Source organism: Chiloscyllium plagiosum, chromosome 10 (genome assembly GCF_004010195.1).
Source record: "Chiloscyllium plagiosum isolate BGI_BamShark_2017 chromosome 10, ASM401019v2, whole genome shotgun sequence".
NCBI classification, from domain to species: domain Eukaryota; kingdom Metazoa; phylum Chordata; class Chondrichthyes; order Orectolobiformes; family Hemiscylliidae; genus Chiloscyllium; species Chiloscyllium plagiosum.
The window spans coordinates 62,644,174-62,664,158 of NC_057719.1; the positions used below are offsets into that span (position 1 = coordinate 62,644,174).

The 19,985-nt window shown below is 40.1% G+C and overlaps 1 protein-coding gene across 16 annotated transcripts in view; it reads left to right on the forward strand.

Annotated features, from left to right (window-relative positions):
- Positions 1–19,985, forward strand: part of LOC122553704 (alpha-(1,6)-fucosyltransferase) — a 747,121-nt gene that overhangs the window by 514,530 nt on the left and 212,606 nt on the right. For 14 of the 16 annotated variants that reach the window (XR_006312793.1, XM_043697917.1, XM_043697905.1 and 11 more), the window contains one exon: positions 19,470–19,900. Coding sequence is in view for 15 of the 16 variants with exons in the window: in XM_043697917.1 (XP_043553852.1) it covers positions 19,698–19,900 (203 nt within the window). In the remaining variant the exon portion in view is untranslated. Of the gene's footprint in view, positions 1–17,306; positions 17,341–17,454; positions 17,692–19,469; positions 19,901–19,985 lie in introns of those variants that run through there. The other 2 variants (XM_043697916.1, XM_043697915.1) reach the window with 2 other exon arrangements.

Below are 19,985 nucleotides of genomic sequence, written 5' to 3' on the forward strand. Positions count from 1 at the left end.
GCGCAGGTTTGCGGGATTGACCACTCTAAATTGCCCTCAGGGATGTGTAGGCTATGGGGATTAGCCATGGTCAATGCAGGGTTATGGGAAATAGGATGGGGGAGTGGTTCTGTGTGGGATGCTGATTAGAAGTTCGGTACAGACTGAGTGGGATGAATGGCCTCTATCTGCACTGTAGGGATGTTATGATTCTTTGAAAATTGCTAACATAATATTCTAAACTATTTTAATAATTCAGTTCAGTTCCACTGACCTAATTATGAATTCCATCTTCAGTTGACCTCAAGCAATCTTGGAGATCTTGTTAACAATGAATTCATGCAAATGTTACCTCCATCCCAATGCTCTCAAAAGCCCATCACCCTTTTGATTACATTTTGATTTTACTTTTGCAGGCCCCAGTAAAAATTAAAGCGCTCCATGCTGGATTGACAAAAGATGAATTGAAAGACGATTTCAATAATACTGGTTGTCAATTGTTTACCTCCAGTTCATGATGCAAATATTAAAGATTTCAAAGTACACATGAGATACATTGGGTTTCAAACACTTCACTTCAGTTTATGCTGACTTCTAATATTGTATCATCCATCAGTGCTTTAAAAGATGTTTGCTAATTACCGATTTCACTTTGATCTAACTCATTAGCATGAATAAGCTATCATGCTCCCATTGTATTAAGTAAATGAACTTAAACACACTCTTGTATAATATCTACTGCTTGCATACATATATTGGTTAGATGTAGCAATCCATTCTGACACTGTCGCAATAGAAGGACAGAAAATGTTTCCATGGTTAGGAGTTCAGACGAAGTCAATAAATCACTTTCCCATCAGACATGGTGAGTAGACATTCATGTCTGATTTAATGTAGAGCCTCTTCTGTGATTCGACATGCAACCCTTGACATTGGTTTCTTTTAGGTATCTTAATGGTTCAGCATAATTAACTAGATCATGTGTAAATTGCCAACGGCAATGTTCTGAAGGACAAAATGTTTCATGTAGCTTAAAAATAACGTTCCCTTTGGTACCTTCTTTTATCTGGATGAAATGCAATTTATTTCTTTCAAAACCAAACTGTACTTGTTTTAAAGAAGGTGGAGTACTGTTTTTATACATAGAAATGTATTAGGTAAGGAATATTTGCAAAAATAGTTTTGCAGTGGTTAAACAGAGCTGGTGTGTGTCTGCAACACAAATGTTGCTGTGCTTAATTCAGAAGTTCAGCTTTTATTGCAAAAGCTGCACAGTACATCAAGGTGAACCTTGCATCAGCGAGATTCAGAATGTTTCTTCTCTAATCCCAGAATTTTGGCTGGATGTTGTGAATCCAAAGCTAGCCACGAGAATCTTGTGTTGAGCATCGATATTAGCTGGACAGCAAAATAGTGACGGCAGTGACGAGTAAGAGAATTCATCTCTCATGTTTCTATTGCCAGAATTCTAAAGCAACCAAATGAGATTTGTTTGAATTTGCCTGTGTCCTAAATGAAATACAAATGACCATCAAACATGAGAAGTGTGGCACAATAGTGCAAAACTACTAAGCATGTTTATCTTGTCTCTTGTAAACTCCTTCTTGAAACTCTTCTAGCTAGTCCTAGATAGAAATGAGGCTCCCTTTAGAGTTGAAAAAATATCATGACACTAAATGAAGGTTTGTAGAACATTTCTGATTCTGGAATATCCAAGTTTATCTGTTGCTGTGAGCGTTGTTCCAGATTCCAGTTTGGGAGAAACACTGCTACGAAACAGATTTTGGAACAGTTCCCATGGATTGGAGGGAAGCTGATATGACACAACGCTATTTTCAAAGGGAGATTGAGAGAACACAGAATTATTGATCATTTAGCCAGACCTCATGAGTAGAAAGAATGCCAAGAATCGTTTGTATAAAACCTTGAATAGCAGAGCACTTAGAAATCAGTGACAGGATTATGCAGAATCAGCATGGATTGATGAAAGGGAAATCATGACTGACAAAGTTTTAGAAATTTTCAAGGATGCAACTTGTCGAGTTGATAAGGGGGTACCTATGGACATACTTTACCTGGACTTTCAGAAGACTTGTAAAATTGAAATGTATGAAATTGAGGATAATGTACTGACATGGCTGGAGAACTGGCTGGCAAACAGGAAACAAAGACAAGGAATAAACTGATCAGTTTCTGAGTGGAGCTCAAGTAGTGGCGTCCACAGGAAGGAGCATCAAAGATGGCCACCAGGCAAATGTGCTTGTTTTCCCAATCGCTACCTTGGCACGCCCGAGCTTCTGCTCTTCCTCCCATCTCATTCCCCAGGTGCTTTCCCCAGCACAGCAAGCAAAATATATTAATAAGTTAGATGAGACAATTAGAGGTAATATCTTCAACTTTCAGATGACACCAAGTTGGTTGGGAGTGTGAACTGAAGGATGAACGCATGCAGAGGGACATCAGTGTGATGTGCACAAGTTGAGTGAGCGGTCAAAGGCATGGCAAATAAAGTGTCATGTGGATAAGCATGAGATTATCTACTTTGTAGCAAAAACAGGAAACAGATTATTATGAGTGGTGATAAGTTGGGAAAGGAGGGAGGTGCAGTAAAACCCAGGTGTTTTTATACACCAGTCGCTGAAAGTTCTGCAGGCAATTACAAAGGCAAACTTTATGTTGGCCTTCATAATGTAAATGGGGTCAGGTTGAATCCATTCTTCAGATATTTTCTAATCAGCCAGTTTAGTGCTGTTACTGCACAGCTCTGGAGCAGGTGGGAGCTGAACTTGGGCATCCTAGTCCAGGACTGTGGACATTACCTCTATCCTTTCAACCAACTTAGCTGGGAGTAGCTGCACACTTCACTGTGTCCAGTTAGCTATAATAATGTTGGATTTAATGAGAATGGCTCCCTACAACTTGTCATGCACTCAATTTCCCGATCTATCGCATCTGCTTTTTCCGGACTACAGCTTCCAGTGAAGTGTGTGGCCTCTGTTTTCAGAGAGAACCCTGTCTGATTGGAAGCACTGATACTCAGTGATTATTATTGTGAGAAACTCCTGGAAGAGCTATTATTTGCATGAAAAAGTTAACTTTATCCTTACAGGCATTGTGGATTAAAACTGTGGCTCTCAAAACTGGCTGGGCAGATCCTCCTCCATAAGAGACTCTCCTGAGTCTGTGCTGCACTGCTGGCCTCATGAAGTAAGCAAATCAAAGATGGCCACCAGGCGAATGTGCTTATTTTCCCAATCGCTACCTTGGCATGACCAAGCTTCTGCTCTTCCTCCCTCCTCATTCCTCAAGTGCTTTGTCCAGGCTTCCACCCAAACTCTTGGAAAGATTAGACAGGCTGGACAGTGAAAAGCAGACACATTGATCTCAATGGTATCTGCAATGAAATGCTGAGTTGCTTAAAAGCATTATAGGCACTTTACATGGAGCATTTCCATGTTCTAAGTATTATAATTTCATTGATGTATCTGTGATAGTTGATCCATTTCAAAATAGATCCGTCAACAAAAAGATGATTGAGAATCACTGGATTAACTGTATATTTTAACATTAATTTTTTCTGGGCAAGCTTAAGTTTAAAAGAAGCTGGAAGTTGATAGTTGTTCTTAAGACTATTGTACTCATTGTTAATTGAACACCACATGGTCCATTTAAGGAGTGAGCACATTGTGGCAATTACACGTCTCGTGTTGCTTTTGTTAATCTTTGACAGAATGTTGTAAAGAGAAGTGAAATAAAAAAAGAACAGCTAGTTATTATCAGAGCAATACAAAATGTTCATGACAAGTAAGTGATAAAAACTGGAGGAGTCAGTCATTTTTGGCGTGAACAATGTATGCAAATGATACCACAATGGGTTTCAGAAACAATGGTAAGTTGTCACTACATAAAGGTTCCCTATCGATTGTGATTTCAATCGTGCCATTATACTTAAATAAAAAGCAATAAGAAGCAATTATGAATCATTGTGAAAGGTTCACTGGACAACCTGGAAGTTTGCCGATTTGAAATGAGCTTGCAAGGTGCAGATCCAACAGCATAAAAGTTGCTGTATGCTCGGACGCTCAGTGAATTGATGCAGCATACTGACAAATTGAGTTTATTACCCTGAGGCCAAATTATTCCAATACAATAGTCAGATGAAAGTGTCCTTAGCTGATTGTAGGCCTACACCTCCCCTTTTAGTGTTTGCAAAGCAATTCTCTTACAAAAGCAGCTTTTGCCATTGTAATATAAAAAATGTTGTCATGGGACATAAAGACATAATTTTCTGATTTGAAAATGGTGCTTTTGCTGTGAATGTTTGGTCTTTGGGATTTTTGTAAAAAGCTAGCCCTGTCCCAGCTCCCACAGAAGTCTCCAGTAATATGAATCTTAAAGTTGGACACTTTGTCCAATTTGTGAGTTTAACGTCTGTTGTCCTAAGCTCTCCTGTTCATTAATTAGACGTAATTCAATGGTGTGTAAGTTATAAAGTCAGTAAAACTATCTCTAAATTGGTCAGTTCCTTGATCGTAAAATTTCTGAGAGGAGTTGTGTCCCTCTTACATTTCAAATGGCTGCAAACACATCGGTGATCATGAGGCACTGCAGCAGATATTAAAGTCTTAAAGCATTTTGTTATAAAATAATTTCTAAGCAGTAGTGGTGTGTAGTCACCAAGTTTGTTAGAGACCTCTGGTAATGGGAATATGGTCCAAATGCCAGCGACTGGGACTATTCCCATTTTGCCACTGGAAAAGAAGGTTCCATGAAACTGGACATGGAGCCAACATTTTGAATTGTTCTAATCATCCTGTTAAGAGATGTTATTGCACATCTCTGGAACAGGTGAGACTTGAACCCTGACCTTCTAGCTTCGAGGTAGGGACACTCTCACTGTGCCATAAGATCACTCTGAAGTTAACACTTGTGTGTGTTTCCTGATGAACAACGGCTGACTTCATTATTCTGAAGAATGAAGGTGCTTAGAAAATAAATCAAAAGTGTTAGCTCCCAAAATGTAAAGAACACTTGGCATTTTAATCCATCATCTCTGGCGTTTTCTTCACCTAGTTCTTGCTGAAATGTGCCCTAGGGTAGTATGACTTGCTGTATGTGACTTGTACATTGTAGCTTCTCATTTCCAATTTATGACCACGCTGTCTATCAAGAGCCAACAATATTACTTCAAGGAATTTATAACAAAGTATTCTGGATGTATATATGAATAGGAAAGGTTTAGAGGGATATGGGCCAAATGCTGGCAAATGGGATTAAGAGAGGTTAGGATGTTTGGTTGGCATGGATGAGTTGCACTGAAGGGTCTGTTTCTATGCTATATAGTTCTATGATTCTGTTATGCAGAATCGGGTAAAAATTGAGTTGCACTGTAGGGTTTCCACATTTACTTGAAACTGCCAAAGGCCAAAATGGAACACAAGCAAACATGTTAGCTTGAGGGGAAAAAAAATCTAGACAGAGCAAGGATGCTAGATTTCCTGCCAAATCTAATGGCAAGGGCTCAGTGCAACTTTTTCCAAGCGATGTTTGACAGCCAAATTCATAAATTTGGATTTTCAACACTGAGAACAATTGCCAAAATGCACATTTTGAGGGACAAAGTGGTGCTTCAGGAGCTCTGTAAAGCCTAATTCAAGCAGAAAAATGCGATCTCAAACCTGGATGTTCTTCAGACTTATCAAAGATAAAAAACAAAAGGTTTAATTGGAGGATGGATGAGAAACAATTGGGTTGATTGCAACTTGATTCAACTTCATCATGGGTTGTTTAGTCTGTCAGTTGCATAGGAAATGATGATAGAGGAAATTAGTTGGTCATGACAGATACATTGTTCAAACTATGGAGATATATGCAGTATATCAGTTTACAAGTTGACTGCTGCTGTTTATTCTGGCAGCAGTTAGTACTGCTCAAAATGAAAAGTATGAAGTGTGACTGTTGAGACCAGTATTTTGTTGTCCATGTGTAAAATTGTTCTTGAAAAAGTGATGTTTCTTGAAGTGTTGCATCCCATGGGATGAAGATGTGTGTGGAAGGGTTTTAAGATGTTAACCCAGTGGCATTTCTGTAGGTCTGCCAGGGCAGGGAGCAGCATGAAAGGTGACATGGATGTAATGGCTCCCCTCTTCCTGCTGCCTTTGTCTCATTAAATGATGGAGGTTGTGGGTTTGGGAGGAGCTGTCAAGAGACTAGATGAGTTGTTGGAGTCCAATTGGTAGGTAGAATGCAATGCAACTATGTTGCACCAGTGATGAAGAGGTTAACATATAATGTTTTATTACAAAACTGGTCCAGTGTCACCCACGAGCCCCTCAGTTCATGAGCACAAATTCTTCCATGAGCACACAGACCAGTTTGACTCCCTTCTAACCCTTGTGTCATCTTGAAGTGGACATGGGAGTCCATGTGGCAGAAAAACGTCCTATGCCCCATTGAGCTTGTGCTGGTCAAAAGCAACCACCCAAGTGTTCTGGTTCCATTTCCCGCCACTGCACCCATAACCTTGTATGCCTCAGTATTGTAAGGGTACATGTAAATGCATGGGTGACAGTGAGGCTTGAAACCACATCAGTGAAGTGGATTGCGCAGCGAAAGATGGCTCCTGAGGAGCAGTAATTTCATCGTTGGTTGGGGGGTCCGGTGTAGGGAGTGGCAGAAGGGCATCGCTGTTGCATCTTGGCAGGACACTCCATTGGTGAGTCTGGCGCAGGCGATGACATAGGTGAATGACACCTGAGCAACAGTGACTTTGACATTAGTTGGGTCTGGCATAGACGGCAGCCAGGCGATGGTGGTTCTGAGCCGGCTCGGAGTTCCAACATAGATGGACTTCTCTTCAAATTATATAGAGTCATAGAGATGTACAGCATGGAAACAGACCTTTCAATCCAACTCATCCATACCGACCAGATATCCCAACCTAATCTAGTCCCACCTGCCAGCACTCAGCCCCTATCCCTCCAAAGGCTTCCTATTCATATACCCATCGAGATGCCTTTTAAATATTGCAATTGCACCAGCCTCCACCACTTCCTCTGGTAGCTCATTCCACACACGTACCACACCCTGCATGAAAAGTTACTCTTTTATATCTTTCCCCTCTCACTACAAACCTATGCCCTCTAGTTCTGGACTCTTTCACCCCCCTACCCCAGGGAAAAGACCTTATCTATTTATCCTATCCATGCTCCTCATGATTCTATAAACCTCTATAAAGTCACCCCTCAGCCTCCAATGCTCCAAGGAAAACAACCCCAGTGTATTCAACCTCTCCCTATAGCTCAAATCCTCCAACCCTGGCAACATCCTTGTAAATCTTTTCTGAACCCTTTCAAGTTTCACAACATCCTTCCAATAGGAAGGAGACCAGACTTGCATGCAATATTCCAACAGTGGCCTAACCAATGTCCTATACAACCGCAACATGACCTCCTAACTCCTGTACTCAATACTCTGACCAATAAAGGAAAGCATACCAAACGCTGCCTTCACTATCCTATCTACCTGTGATTCTACTTTCAAGGAGCTATGAACCTGCACTCCAAGGTCTCTGTTCAGAAACACTCCCTAGGACCTTACCATTAAGTGTATAAATCACAACATCCTTCCAATAGGAAGGAGACCAGACTTGCATGCAATATTCCAACAGTGGCCTAACCAATGTCCTATACAACCGCAACATGACCTCCTAACTCCTGTACTCAATACTCTGACCAATAAAGGAAAGCATACCAAACGCTGCCTTCACTATCCTATCTACCTGCAACTCCACTTTCAAGGAGCAATGAACCTGCACTACAAGGTCTCTTTGTTCAACAACACTCCCTAGGACCTTACCATTCAGTGTATAAGTCCTGCTAAGGTTTGCTTTCCCAAAATGCAGCACCTTGCATTTATCTAAATTAAGCTCCATCTGCCACTCCTCAGCCCATTGGCTCATCTGATCAAGATTCCGTTAGAATCTGAGATCACCCTCTTCACTGAACACTACACCTCCAATTTTGGTGTCATCTGCAAACTTACTAACTGTACCTCTTCTGCTCACATACAAAATCATTTATAGAAATGACAAAAAAGTAGTGTACCCAGCACTGATCCTTGTGGCACTCCACTGGTCAAAGGCCTCCAGTCTGAGAAACAACTCTCTACCACCAACCTCTGTCTTCTACCTTTGAGACAATTATCTTTTCATTTTTCTCTTAAAATATCAAATTGGTACCATATTGTGGCGACAAATGAAAGCTTTTCACTATATTTTGTTGCATTGCTCATTGATTTTACTGTCATGTCTACTTTACATTCAGAAATTCATTCATTCATTCATTCTCATTCATTCATTCATTCTCATTCATTCATTCATTCTCATTCATTCATTCATTCTCATTCATACATAACTCACTCACTCATGTAAATATTTCTTTCATTTCATTAGTGTTTCTGTCTCTACCATTCATACGGTCAGTGATTTCCAGATTCTCAACATCCTCCGAGTGATTTGGTTTTCCCTCACATCTCCTGTAAACTTTCAGCCCTTTACCATAAATTCATGCCCTCTGCCCCAACCCCCACCTCCCCAAGTCATTGTTCCCTTCACCAAGGGGAAAAGTTCCCTCCTGTCTAAGCCCCTCATGATGTTATACATCTCAAGCTCGTCTTCCCTCAATGTCCTCTGCTCCAAGGAAAACACCCCCAGTCTATCTGATCTCTCTTCATAGCTAAACCTCTCCAGCCCAGACAACAGCCGGGCAAATCTTTTCTGCACCCTTTCCAATACAGTTATGTTCCTCCAAAAATGTCTTTCCCAAACTAACCTAGCTGTGGCCTAGACAACCTGTTGTACAGATTCGGTATAACTTCCCCTTAAATTCTATGCCTTGACTAATAATGCCAAGTATCCCACGTGTTGCCTGAACTCTTTTATCAATCTGTCTCACTACCTTACGTGACCAGAGGACATGTACACCAGGTCCCTCATATTCCCGGTGCTTCCCTTTTGTGTACCTTGCCTTGTTTTTTTGCCCAAGTACATCACCTCACTCTTATCCAGATTGAATTCCATTTCCCATTGATCAGCTGATCAGACCTGCTCATCTATATCCTCCTGTGATTTAAACCTAACTTCCTCACTGTTTACCATCTCACCAATTTTGACAGCATGAAAATATTTTTCAAAGAGGAGGACCAGGAAAAAGAAGAGAAAGCAATGTGGGTGTTCAAAACAGAAGAGGACAGGTGATTCAACAGGAATAGAATAAATGAATTGACCAAGTTTAAACAGCAGTTTAGTGTGCTTTGGGCAGGTTTTATTCTGAAGTTGGAACTCAAATTGCAATTTAAGGTTTGAAGTAAGGAATAGTTTTTGAGTCAAATAAATCTTCTCATCACAATGAACAAAATAACAGTCCTGTGTATATCTGGAAAAAAGAATCTATTCTACACCCAGACAAAATCTCTTGGCTTCAAAATCAGCAGTTAAATGCAATGTTTTTCTTTAACCGTCTTTGAAGGGAGTTCAGTGTTCAGTGAAGTATAACTGCAAAGAGGCTACAGCAGTAAGAAACCATATTTGTGTGTGGTTTGTGTTTGTGTACTGAGAGATGTCCCAAAATGCTTCATACTCAATAAATTATTTTCTCAAGTACTATAACTGCTTTTAGCTGCAGGCAAAGTCAGTGGACAACAGCACAGTTCCAAAACCAACAATTGAGAGGCAGCTGAAAGGGTAGCTTGTGGCTTTTGGCAAAATTACGGAAAGTGTTGAATATCGCCCAGCAACTGAATGGTGCTACTTGAAGCGCACTGCCAAATAAGAATTATGACGCTGGTAACCTCAAGATATATTGGCCTAGATTTTGTGTAGAAATAAAACTAATGCTATCACCCTTATTAATGAGTGAATCAGACAGCAACATCACATGTGCAATTTAACATTAAAATCATGGAGTTACTTTCTGAATTGCCCAGCACTTCTACAGGCTTTACTACACCAGTATCTTTTTGAGACACTGAGGATTCAAATACGCGAAGGCCATGAGGTTTTAGAATGTAACCATTAAATACCCACTAAATAAGTTTGACATATTAAGTGGTGCCCTTATGGATGTAAATTCATTTTCAATATGACTTGATCACCTTGCAAAAGCCTCTCCGGTCTGGAATTAACTTTATAAATGTGGTATCTGGTTCCTTAAGATTGTAATTATTGTTGGAGATTTTAAAACATTTTAAAAATAAGATAAATCATTTTGTTATTTGTTCTTATCTGTTAATTAACTCAATATTTTATTCTCTCTTGTGATTTCCGAACATGATTCAGGATTAAATTGACATTTTGAATTTGCATCTCCTACTTTAGTCTCCTCAGATAAAAGTAAACGTGTGCTTCTTTGAGTGTACGGGAGTGAGGGCATAATGGTATCTTCTATACAGTCAGTCGGAAGTCGATCAAGGACTCAATGTCTCTGAACATGACTGTGAAATATAGACCAATATTCTGAGGTACCTTCACTCAAAGACAATCTTGAGGGTGTGCAAATTGGATCACCTAGCTGTTTAAGATTTGTTAATGTCATTAGCTTTAATACTTTGTGCCACGTTTTGCAGTTTAAAACGTGCACAGCACTGGAACACTTTATGTAATTCAGCACTCTCACTTAACATGGGAATATTCTGGATTCTTCAGCGTTCTTTTGGGTGTTTCCTATATGACAGTGATGAGCTAGTACACACTGGATAAAATGGATTGTCACCCTTCATTCCATCTGTAATGTTTGGAGAATAGGTACTAGTTAAAGAAATAAAGAAACTGCAGTTCAATCAGGAGTCAATAAAATGATTTTCATGCGTTTGTGAATCTGTGTTTTAAGTTCACTCCTATAGAACTGATGATCCCAGAGATCGTTACCATTTAGATGTTGTTAATTAATAGGCTTGCTTCGATTCAAAATAATAAGTATTGAGTTATCCTGATAAATGAAGTTCTTTGTGAAATGATTCAAGCTGATAAGATATAATTAATACAAAAGTGAAAGCTTGCTCCGACAAGGTAACTTGTAATGTTCAAATAACTTGGACCCAGCATTTGTGAGGATGTTTCTTTGCTGTAAGCACCCTATGCCTCCAAACCTACTGACAGGCAAGTAAGTACGAATTCTGCATTGTGAATCTGTGTCAAGGAAAAGTGCTGTAATGTTGAATTAACATTATACCAAACAGCTTTATTCTTGTAAATAAGCCTGAATTAGTGACCACCCACACTGTCTGTTACTTCAGGATTCCCTGATAACTTGCAATTCTTTCGATGGGCGTTGTGTAATACACATGAATGGATGAGAGTATGATAATGCCGCAACTCTTAAATCCAAAGAGTCATACCAGACACAAAACGTTAACTGTTTCCCTCTTGAAAGATGCTGCCAGACCTTCTCCGGTCTGCTGTATTTTTTATTTAAATGTTGAAACTAGTGTCCCTCTTCCAGTGTTTTAGTTGGTTAAGGCCATGATTATGTGAATTTCACAGAACAGGGAAGTTGCAAGATTTTTCTGGGTTACTTTTAAGTTCAGTCAGGGCATTGACATCAGAGACTCTAGGGAAAGAACATTAACAGAATTTCCATATCCTGTTTCTACCTATTAACTAAGGTAATGGTATAATTGTAAAAGGGTGAATCAAGGTTTCTGTAACTTCTCTGTAGGTCTGGGAAAGGTAACTTCTGGAAGAGGTTTCTTTAGAGTAGTGGTCACCAGACCTGACTGTAGGCTGAAAACGCCATGGCTAAGTCCTCTGAATTGAGCTCCCTAGTGGAAAGGCTAAACAGTTTCTTTGGAGGAGTTGAAGGCAGTGAAACATTTCTTGTCTGTCTACACAAATATGTCAAGATCCCAATTGCAGATATGACCCTGGCAGCAATTCAGCAAATTGTAAGGTGTCTGGGAATAAATTCATTCATAATGTACTTGCACTGCTGAGGTTATTCGATCTGACCAGCTCAGCAGAACTGCAGGATGAATTGGTTTATTTTGTATGTGTTAGAAATGTTGGAAACTGTTCGACTTTCTCATTGTTTGACCCCAAAGGAATGAAATTGACAAGTATGTAAGCGGGTGTACAGAATAAGAAAACAAAAGGCATTTTGAGTGCAGGAAAAAGAATATTTGGTTATGGGAGGGTAGTCAAGAGTTTCATCATTATACCATTGCCATTCGTTATGTTCATTCTTCCAGCCTCTCCTCCATGAGAGTCTGAACTTGGTCACCTCACCAATGGGGATGGATGACTATGGTCTGTGGATGTTGGACATTCTTAATTGTCCCTTTATCGGAAGGGAATGCAGAGGAAGAAGGCCTTTGGTTATGTAACAGATATGAACTTAGATTTTTGGATTCTCATTCACATTTTGAGATTGTCACAGAAAGGCATGTTATCCGAGTCCATCAAGAATAAAGTTTTGACTTTTTTAATTGAAGGCATTCTCTGCATACATGGAAAGCTTTTGCTGTAACAATAGTCCATCATTGGAAAATATGCCGATCCAATACCTTAACAGTCAGGAGAGCAAATTTCCATTTGACAGCAGTGTCTCGGATATCAGTTTGAAATTTTGTGTCGCCCAGAAGTGGTGTATCAAATGAGAAGAGACATGTAGTCCTGCATCTGTGTGATTGTAGTTATTTTCAGTATGTCAAGGAAATTATTTATTCCTTCCATACGATGGAAGAGAATGGAAGCAGGGACTTTCCTGACTGAAATGTAACATTTGTATTTCCTTAGGTGAGGTGAGAAACTGCCTGTGCTGTTCCTAGTAAAGTGGAGAGGTTGATAATGTGACAAACCATTGCCTGAAAGAAGGCTTGGGACTGAAGTCCATGAATTCATTGTTGGTCTCATGTGAGCCTGAGGTCAATTTACCATTTGCACGTTGAATTGCAGCCTTTTTTCCCTTCTGGGCTGGTGTGACAGGTGAATTGAAGAGTAAAGGTATATGGTCAAGGACACTTAGAGGCCCCAACTGAGTTATGCAGGTCTGTTTAATCCTAGAGAAGCTGTTTGGATTGGAGTTGCAAGTTGATCCTGTCTACATTGGATGAATGTATGTTTCACCTTGGTCAAGTTTAAGGTGTGTAGCTCTTGACTGGTTCTTTCTGAGACCCCTGTGCAGCTAATATCTGCCCAATCTTCCATAATCAATGTACTTTACATCTGATGTCTCCTGGGCAGCAGAACTTTGAATTACCACAGATGTACACAGCAGTGGACATAGGAGGTTGGCTAGAAGTAAGTTGGAATGGTCAAGTCTGACGGTATAAGGTAAAAACAATGACTGCAGATGCTGGAAACCAGATTCTGGATCAGTGGTGCTGGAAGAGCACAGCAGTTCAGGCAGCATCCGACGAGCAGCTCCTGTGCTCTTCCAGCACCAAGTCTGACGGTAACTAAGGCAATGCATGTGAGTTTCAAATGAGCTGAGAGGCAATAGAGTTGGGTAATGCTATGCAGGGAGAATAACGTTAACGCAGTGATTTTTTTTTATTCCATGCAGCCATAATTAGATCAGGTTGGATCTTTGCTTGCTGAGCTGTTAGATTTGTTCTTGGATGTTTTGTCACCATGCTAGGTAACATGAGCCTCCAATAAAGTGTTGGTTTTCTGTCTCGCCTGCTAATTATCTGTATCGTGTTGTTGTGGTGGGTGATATCATTTTCAATTTTGTTTCTGAGAGGTTGGTAAATGGGTCCAAATCATTGTGATTGTTAATGAAGTTCCAATTGAATGCCAGGCCTCTAGGAATTCCCACTTGTGTCTTTGTCCCTTTTGCTGTATAGTGAATATGTGGTCATAAGCTCAATTCAGGGCCAAAGATGCCCGCAAGATTGCAAACCATCTGATTCAGTTTCTAGCAGCTGCCAGCAAAAAGGATAAGGTCATTGACTAGTGTACAGGGTTCATAGAGGGGACCAAAGGCAATGGCTTCAGTCATCCTGATACTGAGGTGGAGAAAATTACTGCAGTCCTGGGTGTCCGGCAAGGAGTGTGACAAGTTGGAAGCAGAGTAGTGGTTGAGAGGTAATGGCAAAATATAACTTTTTTATTAGCATACATACACAAAGTGATTGGTCTTTTGAAGTATGTTGCTGTCGGCCAGTAAATCGATGACACATAAAGGGGGGCAAGGATGAATCCTTGGGGGATCATCAGAGATAATGGCACAGAAACATGGAGAGGAGCTATTGCAAATGGTAATCTTGCTGCAGATAAGAACAAAGCATAGCCCAGTCAACTGGACAATGATGGAGAGGTCCTGGAAGAGGATGCTGGGAAACAAAGACTTGGGAAAGGGAATGGAATTGGAGTTGCTGAGGTGTGGAGAGGGCTGAGGTGTGGAGAGGGCTGCAATGTCTGCAAAAGCTTTTCTTAAGGTGATGGATGATGATGGCAGATTGAAAGGAGAGAGGAAGCCATTAACGATATCCACTAGTCTGAGAACTAAAAAGAGAAATTGGCTGGCAAGTATTTTAATAGGAACAGGAGTGAGAGATCAGGATACAAGTCTGTGGGCAAACTTGGTTTACAAATTGTCAGCAAATTTGATGGTCCATAGTCAGCAGTCGCTGAATGTTCTATGTGATCCTGAACTTAATACTTGAAAAGAAAACATCAACATACACTGTCCATTACTTAGTTTTAGCTTTACTGCCCTTAAACTTTGGAAGATAATCTATATGTGTTGGAAAAGATCACATCAAAAGAGTCAGGCTGTTAAGTGCTTTTGAGCAATGTTGTAGATGGGCTGTAGTTTGGATATGATTTCTCTTTCACTGTTTGCTGTCGAGCTGTTAGCTTCACAAAAGAGAATTACATTCCTCTCAAAGGAGGATTTATTGGATTTTTGAATGGATAGAGAGAATGAGGAGATAGGAGAAGCCTTTCTTCAACACAATACAACTGAAATGCTCGCACAGCCTTAAACGTAAGAAATCATTCCACTAAATCCTTGAAGGAAAACACCCACAGAACTTGAAGCCATTTGTTATTCTGGTCAACCTGTGCCTTTCTATCTAGAGTTTAGTTGTCATGAAAATAAGACCTACTTAGGTGACTAGATTTTTGGTTTCCTGAACTGACAACTCTTTGTGGTTGGAGGAATGCATGCTCACTCTAGTCTCATTACTCCATTGACATCAACGTAAAATAAAAGTAATTTCTCCCTTTGCCGAAAGTACAAATCAAATACCTGATCAATGTTAGGTTTTAATCAGAAAGGTTTATCAACCAAAATACTTATGAACAACTGTTATAGTTTGTTATCCAATCAAACTTATTCAATAGGATACAATAACGAATTAATGTACATTGTCAGTAATACAAAGTGTAACTGCGCGTCGCACTAAAAATGCCCAAAGTACTCTTTAGGAAAGGAGGAAAGAAAAAGGACAAAAACAGAAAGTGTTCAATCAGAGCTCTGACCAAGGGTCACTGGACTTGAAATGTTAATTCTGTTTTTCCCTCCATTAATGCTGACATGCCTGCTGAGTTTCTCCAAAACTTTGTTTCTGAAATCATCATGGAATCCCTACAGTGTGGAAGCAGGCCATTTGGCCCATTATGTCCACACCAATCCTCGGAAGGGCATCCCACCCATACCTAACCCCCCTGTCCTATCCCTGTAACCCTGTCTTTTCTGTAATCCACCTAGCTAGCACATCCCTGGACACTTTGGGACAACTTCGCATGGCCAATTGTTCCAACGGACCTAGGTAAAACAGGCATCTCTCCATGCCAATTACTGTTCAAAACATCCCAGATAGAGTTTGTAGCAGGAAATGCAGTTATTGCCATTCATGTGATTTCAAGGAGTTCTTGTTTAAAAAAAACTCCAGCATCCTCATTGAATTTCAATGACCTCTTTAAACGAAACAATTTCAGATACATGCCCAAATTTGAAATAAATTCCTGTTTACACGATTCTTCAAAACATAAGCCATTGAAGCAATATCATAATAACATGTTTTAGATTTAGATTAGATTCCCGACAGTGTGGAAACAGGCCCTTCGGCCCAACCAGTCCACACTGACCCTCCGAAGAGTAACCCACCCAGACCCATTTCCCTCTGACTAATGCACCTAACCCTATGGGCAATTTAGCATGGCCAATTCACCTGACCTGCACATCTTTGGACTGTGGGAGGAAACCGGAGCACCCAGAGGAAACCCACGCAGACACAGGAACAATGTGCAAACTCTACACATGCAGTCGCCCCAGGCTGGAATCGAACTTGGGATCCTGGTGCTGTGCTAACCACTGAGCCAATTTCAACCTTCAGTATCAAATTTTGCATAATAATATTCATGGGCCTGGGGGTCATTTGCGATGTTGAAAGTACTGTATAAATTCATTTAGTAATTGTTGGATGTCTTCATTGAGCTCTGTACAATTAGAGAGAAGTGAACATTGTGCCCACATTTGATCCAGAAGCACTAGGAAATTGACAAATTGCTTAAAATATTTGTGTAACCTGTGCTGTCATTGCAAATATTTGAAATGAGTTTTAAGAGTTCGTGTCAATTGTAAATGTTGGAGTTTTCTTGCATGGTCTGTAATGTTGGCCTAGTCAACAATGCATACAATCTATGAAGGAAGAATTTTAAAAAATACTGAAGAGCTGGTGTTTTCCCTAAAAGTGGCCAAGTCATGAACTGGGGTGTTATTGGCTGGTCAGCTGCCCAGTTGAACTTGTGGAAAAACTGTGCCATTGGACTGCCATGTGGTTTGGGAAAGGATTGATGAAAATGCACCTTGCTGACGATAATCTCACCCATGGAATCCTGATGAAAGCTTGCAAGTGTTTGTGCTTCTCTATGCCATAGCACCTCTGTATTGACTATTTAAAGTGAAACTTGCCTTTTTAGTTGAAATATCATTCACTTATTAATTTGTGTTTACTTTACATAAGTTTGATTAGAGTTACAAGGAGTGAAATCCTGTTGATAATTCCTTCATCTGGGAGTCATTTGGTAAATTTGTTTGTTTTGGTTTATGGCTTCCTCATGTGGATTTGAACAGTGTTAATAATGTGAACTTTGTTCTGTGATAGGGAATGTGAACGTCTTCATGTTGTGCTGATGGGGTGTTGTTTCCTGCTATGTGACATGTTTGAGAAGGAAAGATATTGCTACTGTACCAGGGCGTTTTAGGTCACTCCCAGCATTTTGAAATTTATTGGCTGTTTAGAGTTGAATGAACATGTTGTGCCACGTACTTGATACTGCATTAGTGAACCATACTTGCTTCAGGAGGAACACATACAGTTGAACTCCTACAGGACAACTGGTATTCTCTGCAGGTGAGAGTTAGTATTCCATGGAGGTTCCTGGTAGTTTATTGCTGATGGCGAGCAATGCGCAGGCTTGGCTAGTATTCGGTGACAGTTCCCAGAAATATGTTCACACTAGCAGTGAACCCATCTTAGAGAGGTTTTGAAAACCACAAATCGATTGTGCTCCACATGATGCTTCTTTAGCACAAGCACAGACCTGGAGATAACGGGTGATGCACTGAATTAAGCATTCATTAGAAATAATGGAACGTGCCAATCAAAAGAGAAGGAATTATTTGAAACAGAAGTTTTATCTATAGATCACACAACACAAATCATAGAGTACATTTCATCCCAAGTTCAGGATGCAAGTTACGAGTAAGTAGACTGTTCTTGGTTTTCTGCAAAATCTTGGCTTTTATATAAGTTGAATGCTCTTTTATTTAATTCCTTAAAATTTTTTCATGGATTTCAATAATACATATGCAGTTCAATTTTGTTTTCTACAAATACCTTTTGTTTTAACGTCACACTGTTTTGCAGCTTAAGTTGTTTAAATCCAGAAATCTGTAATGTCTGTCCTGGTGAATCAGGATATTCTGTTGTGTTGTTTTGTCATCCCAGGCATTTGCATATATAATAAGGTAAGCTTTAACTAACATTGGAACTTCTTTCATCTTTATTGCAAGAGAATTAATGTTTTGGAATCAGGCGCATTGAACGTAACCAGTGCCATTTTTTGTCAGCACAGGAAGTTAATATATAGTGCGCAACTAAGCCTTTACAAATTGCCTTTGTCACTTATTATTGAATTCTGTAGACGAGATAAAACACTGCAAAATAGAGGACATTCAACCTTCCACAGTGTACCCTAAAAAATAATGCTTTGTTGGAATACTCTATTAATATTTAAAAGTATCACCATTATACTCTTATTTGTGGTGTGCACACACTATTTAAGTCTAGATTTGTATTGAAGTGCTTTTGTAATTTTCGCTTGTATTGTTTTTGTAAATATGATGTTATTCTTTACTGTCTCAACATCAAGTTGTCATTGTTCTTCCATATTTAATATTCAATCTATTTCCCATTTTGGCAATCTTTGTTACAATAATGATAATTTCAAACATGTTAACACTTGTCTACTTCATGGGTTTGGAACCAGTCAGCGGTATAATGATGAAGGTAAAAACAAGGACTGCAGATGCTGGAGATCAGAGTTTAGATTAGAGTGGTGCTGGAAAAGCACAGCAGTTCAGGCAGCATCCGAGGAGCAGGGAAATAGGCGTTTTGGGTAAAAGCCCTTCATCAGGTGAAGCCTAAGCCGTTCTTGACATTGTATCGGGCAGCTCCCAATAAACTCATGTAAGTTTCAACCTTGCAAATCACATGAAAGCCAAGCAAGTCTTTCACAATTTCTTTTCTATCGTGAAATGCCTAAGTACTACCTTATTTAAAATCCTGAATAATTCTGATCTTTCAACATGTTTGTTTCTCCTTTGAAGTGACACACATTACATCTTGCAGTCACTGCTGTCAGTAAGCTTGTCATATTAATAAAGTCATGTTTCCCTTGGTTAGAGGAAGGGCAAGAGCGAAGCCCTCTGGGCACTCTATACATACAAGACTTGCTGGATGTCACTGTGGATTCAGGGTGAAAGCAGCACTTCGTGAGTCTGTAGATGATCATATATGAGGCCATAGCTTTCTCAGATCGATTAACAGCGTTGATCATGGTTTTAGAGCCGTCTTCAAGTCTAATTCACTCTTCTGAATATATGTTGCAACTTAATTTCTAAGAATTCATTCCATCTGTGAAAGCCTTTGAATAACTGTTGGTGCTCAGAGTTATGATGCAGTGCATCTATCTCATTGCAGCAGCCTTCAAAATCTCAGCCTCTCTATTGCCTTCCTAGCTCCAGTCGGTCTGTGGATGAATATTATTTGCTGTGTTTATCTGCAATGACTTTTAATATATTGTGTGGATTAGCCAGATGAAGTGAAGAGATTTGCTGTTTTGAAGGGCAGGCATAGAGATCTGACACTCCCCATATAACACTATCTCGACTTTCAGTATAATTGCTTTCATGTGTAGTCCATTATTTGGAAGTCATATAATTAATCCAATTATGTACTCTTTTTTTCTCTTTCTGCAGTGTCGAAATGAGAGGTTTTTAATAAGTGAATTGACTAGTTGTCACATCAAGGGAAAGGTTCATCTGGAGGAAGAAAAGCAGCGTCCAAGAAATTTCAGGAGCTGTGAGAATTCCTGGCACAATGTGTTGAGGGAAAGAAAGGCATATACTCATTCAGCTCTGCACAGATCCTGAAAGCATGGCTGTTTTTGACCTGTGAGTGACTACTGAGCACCGGACCAGCTGAAGATGCGGCCATGGACTGGCTCCTGGCGATGGATTATGTTGATCCTTCTTGCCTGGGGGACTTTGCTGTTCTACATTGGCGGGCATCTCGTGAGAGACAGCGATCAACCGGATCGCTCCAGCAGAGAACTGTCCAAGATACTTGCAAAGCTTGAGCGTTTGAAACAACAAAATGAAGATTTGCGGCGGATGGCTGAGTCACTGAGGTAGGTAAGGGAGGGTCAGAATGCATCTGGGGCTCCACGTGGTGACATTGTGACATCATTGGTGCCACTGAGCAATGACGTGCCC